At 37.5% G+C, this 4,436-nt stretch overlaps 1 protein-coding gene across 1 annotated transcript; it reads right to left on the bottom strand.

Moving 5' to 3' along the window:
- Positions 1 to 1,578: 1,578 nt before the first annotated feature.
- Positions 1,579 to 4,333, bottom strand: LOC142976573 (peroxisomal membrane protein 11C-like). The gene is made up of 4 exons (XM_076120004.1): positions 4,198 to 4,333; positions 3,256 to 3,420; positions 2,471 to 2,655; positions 1,579 to 2,092 (listed from the first exon to the last, which is right to left on the bottom strand). The coding sequence occupies exons 1-4, from the start codon at positions 4,252 to 4,254 to the stop codon at positions 1,843 to 1,845; spliced, it is 657 nt and encodes a 218-aa protein (XP_075976119.1). The 5' UTR covers positions 4,255 to 4,333; the 3' UTR covers positions 1,579 to 1,842.
- Between the last annotated feature and the right edge of the window lie 103 nt (positions 4,334 to 4,436).

Raw genomic sequence — 4,436 nt, 5'->3', positions numbered from 1 at the left:
CTTTTTGTTTTAATTGTTTACTAAATTGCTAACCCGCACAAGAGTCTATAAGATATATAGCCCTTATAAGTATAGCTTATTATTGCCGATATTATGTGGAGCACTAACTCTCCTTCACATATAACTTATTACTTAAACAATACAAATAAATAATCCACTAACATAATATAATAGAATCTTAACTTCTTTAAAAAATTGGATTTAACTGTCACGATGCTTACTCATTTATGATTAACAAAAGGGGTCAAGGGAACCCCGAAAGGTGTGCTTGTGGACCCTCGAGGTGATGATGGTGAGAGTTGAGTATTATATATCTGAGCAAATTCTTTACCAACCCCGCGAGCAAGCCCGCAGGGTCTCAGTACATCTGATTGATCGCCACTTCAGACCAGCTGGGCGACTACTGGCTGACCTCGAGGCCACCGACCCCCGAATGTCATAGGCCAATTTTTGTATTTATGCTTTATGAGGGGAAAACTTTAATAGCGCGATTCAGGATCTTTTGAATTTGGAATCACGTGACGTATGAATATGCAAATGAAGGGATTTTTTGAGACGCGTACGCAGGTGGAGCTTTTTTGTGTATTGTTTAGAATAACTGGTTCCAAAGTATGTTGCAAGAGTATATATCTTTTATTTTATTGGAGAAAATGAAAATACCTAACAAGTACGTATTGAAGGTAGTTTGATAAAAATAGTGACTTCAGTTAAGAGAATCAGACACCGTCAACACAAACGTGACGTATATTTATTTACATACACGTAAATGTCTCTGTCATGGTGACAGCAATAATAGGATTAATAAATAGAGAAGCGATGATTGCCATTATTTATAACTTTATTAGCCTATTAAATAAATGAGACGCTATACAAGTTATAAAAAGTACGAACCAGTAAAAAGATTACGTACCTATATATGATTGTGTTCAATAAATTATTTACATTACAGCTGCTAACTTCCAATAGATTATTATAAGACCAAAAGCGGTAATATCGTCTTTAGTGCAAAGTTATTTCTATAGTTCAGAACGCGCGCCTTTTTTTATTTCAGAGTAGAATAAATTTGAATACCTGTAGTTACCTAAACACACCTAAGTTATGATTTTATCGCCAGGACTTAGATATCATCAGCAGACAGACGTAATCAATAGTTATGTTTCAGATAAGCTCATACGTCATATATTTTTATTATGTTTACAACTATTGTGTTAAGCAAAGAGGGATTTGTTATCCATCCATTATTAAATGTGACAATGTATTTTAAGTGTTATCTTATCGGAATGTGTCGAATAGTTTTGGTGAAGTACGTGTCATAGTTTACTTGATATTTCCTTAATCCGACAGGCTGATTAGTTAAGGCAAAAAATACGTCCGTTACATTTTTATATAGCTTAGTTACAAGTATATTCTATAGAACGGTCTGCCGTATTATGTATTTTCCTTCAACAGTCTATAGATCTTAGGTTTAGGATCTGGTTTATACTGGTTTGTCTTTTATTTGTATTATTTATACTCACGCTTACTATACTTACTGGAAGACATACTAATAGTCAGAGGTATATGAATAAACTCAACAAGTAATTCAATAAATAAATATATTTCCTATTTAGGTCCTTAACTAGTTATAGCTAGGTATAATACTTTATAGTTTTACTATCCATTAGCTTTAAAAACTTACATCCTATTATTTTGTACTTAAGGGAACATTTACTTTAATTCACAAGAATAAATATTTTCATACAGCTACTTATTATTTACTAAATTCGAATAAACGCAGCTTAACCGCCACCGGCCACACTAATGTCTTTGGCATATTACAAATGAAGAGAACGGTTTCTTCAACTAGAATCTCTTTCCATGGTAATGTATAACAAGACCTAGTACAGCTGACGTCGTGGCTATGGCGCTGGCCTTCTGTGTTGACAGCGCACTGCCCCACAACCAGCCTGGAGGTAGCCAGCTGACTGCGTGTATCGTGTCTAGGAGGAACTTGGTAGTGGTTAGAGAAGCTTGGGTAAATCTAGCTGATGCGCATTTTGTACGCTCCGGGGATTTTAGCGCTTCTGAACATGCGTGGAGACTGCGGATTGATCTGTTGATAATAAAGGGTCTATGTTAGAGAATAGAATCGAATCGTTTACGTTTATAAAGGGTAATAATATTCCGACATCGCTAAAACTGGGTATCGTATGGCGCAGTGGTTATTGTACTTGGTTATTCTAGTGGTTCGATTCTTATATTATCATACGAAGTTAAATATTTTTGAGTGAACCGCAAATGGTTTGTTTTAGACTTCTTAGGTATAAGTACTTAGGTACTAATAAGTACCTACTTTATTTCCGTTGTTTACATTTGTGAAATCCCTTTTTTTAACCGAGAAATTATATTATTATTAAGCGCAAAATCTTATTTAGCACCAACGTATCTTCTTTACAACCAGAAGTTTCAATATTATAAAATGTAAACAAACCTGACAAAACCAAAGAACGCTGAAAGCGACCAGAACAGTTTGTGTGTAGTTTTCACGTTGAACTCAGCGTCCTTAGACACGGCCAGTATGCCGGTGTCAATCAGCCAGCACAGCTTCTCCGCCTGCAGGTATGCCAGGGTGCTCAAGCCTCCTGCCACGCCTAATGGACCCCATACTGGACCGTCCTGTGGAGTTCCATGAATTACGATAATAAATTTTAAACTCTCGCGTCGCATGTTTAATGTATAATAGAATACGGTTCTAATAGAATAATAATAGAATAATGTTCACGTTAATTCCCGTATTCTATTATAAATACATTCCAAAAATTACGATAATAATATTGGGTTCATCTCTTCTTTCTTTCTTTCTTATGGCTACCACACGCATGCCGCCGGCACAAGCTGCGCAACGCTGTCAATTCATTCCAGCATTGACGCTCGACTGCTAGAACACATGATACCGGCAAGCCGGGTTACTCGGCGGCCATGACAGGCAGCTCTGCCGCCGGCACTGTGTATAGCAGCCCTTAGGGGCACAAGAAGGTAGATACTCTTAACTAATAAAACAGTTGATTGTGAATCGAACGCAATTTGATACAGATCACGAGCTGTTATTTACTACTTACTTCCTAATTAAAAAAGAATACCAATAAATAATGAATTAGTTACGATTAGTAAGTAAGTAATTATTATCGCAATTAAAAACTTCTTTAAAGATGCAGAACAAAAATTTACAGAGAAACATTCAGTTTTATATTATCAAGTATTTAAAAATAATGTTACCTGTGTTCCCAACCCGTATTTGACAGCAGTCTTGAGCGCGAGCGCATCATCGTACAATCTCATAGAAGCGCGTGCGGAGGCGAGGCGCGCGCTCGCAGTCATCAGGTCCTGACGATTGCATGTTGAGCCCCACAGCTTTAGCGCGTAACATGTTAGATTTATCACCTGTAAAAGAAAGTTAAGAAATCAGGATATAAGTATACTGCTCTTAGACAATAACCTATAGCCTAGTATCTCTTTAAATAAAGTTCCTTGCACTGTGTAAACACTCCTATTAGCACTTACATTGTAAGTTACATGCTAAATGATGGTGTTAGTAATCAGATGATATCATGAAAACTTTCCAATATTAAAGAAATCTGAGTTTATTAAAACTGCTTAGAACACCTGACTATTAAGCACTGTTAACATCGTTCTAAAAATAAACCAGACAGCCTGTAGTTCTGGATCCAGGCTGTCTAAAAGGGGCAAAGGTCTGGCTGAAACCATGTATCAACAGTACGATTCCGACCTCAAACAGGCACAGTCATCAAACCAGTACGAAAGATGGGTACTTGCATCTTCATCAGAGGAACGCGTTTTGTACTACACTGATAGACATGAGATTTTTACGGTTTACGATACCTTATTTGTTGCCCGTCGTTTGGACCAAATTTCATCGACAGGTCAGCCTGTGACCATGGCCGTGGCAAGAGGTAAACCTCAATTCTCATCGCGATAAAGACCAAGCAATTTTGTATTTTTTGTACAAACCGCTTTAGTTTCAAAGCTTTACACTGCAAGAGCCACCCCCGGTTTCGGAGTACATTTACCGGCAGTTTATCTATTCAATAGCGTTAAAACTCATACAAAAAAAAACGAATAGATAAACTACCGCTAAATGTACTCAAAAACCGGGGGTTAGAGTTTTTTGTTGTTATAATCAGTGAAATACTACCCTACCTTATCTCTGTTCACATGTAGTTGCAGCAGATCAGCAAGTTCGTCGACAGGGTCCATGGTGTAGCGCGCGCTGTTTACTGGCGCACTGGCCGGTAGCCGTCACGTGTTATCTACAGATTAGATACCGTCACACCGGCTGTACCGCCGATAGATCGCGTGCTAATATACAACTGTTATGTAACCAGATAAGTTATTGACATCTATTATCTTTGTGACATGTTACTGGCTTGAGGATCTAG

The sequence above is a fragment of the Anticarsia gemmatalis genome, chromosome 11 (genome assembly GCF_050436995.1).
Source record: "Anticarsia gemmatalis isolate Benzon Research Colony breed Stoneville strain chromosome 11, ilAntGemm2 primary, whole genome shotgun sequence".
In the NCBI taxonomy this organism is placed as follows: domain Eukaryota; kingdom Metazoa; phylum Arthropoda; class Insecta; order Lepidoptera; family Erebidae; genus Anticarsia; species Anticarsia gemmatalis.
The sequence above is the reverse complement of the archived record's forward strand: the minus strand, read 5'-3'. Positions and strand labels throughout refer to the sequence as shown.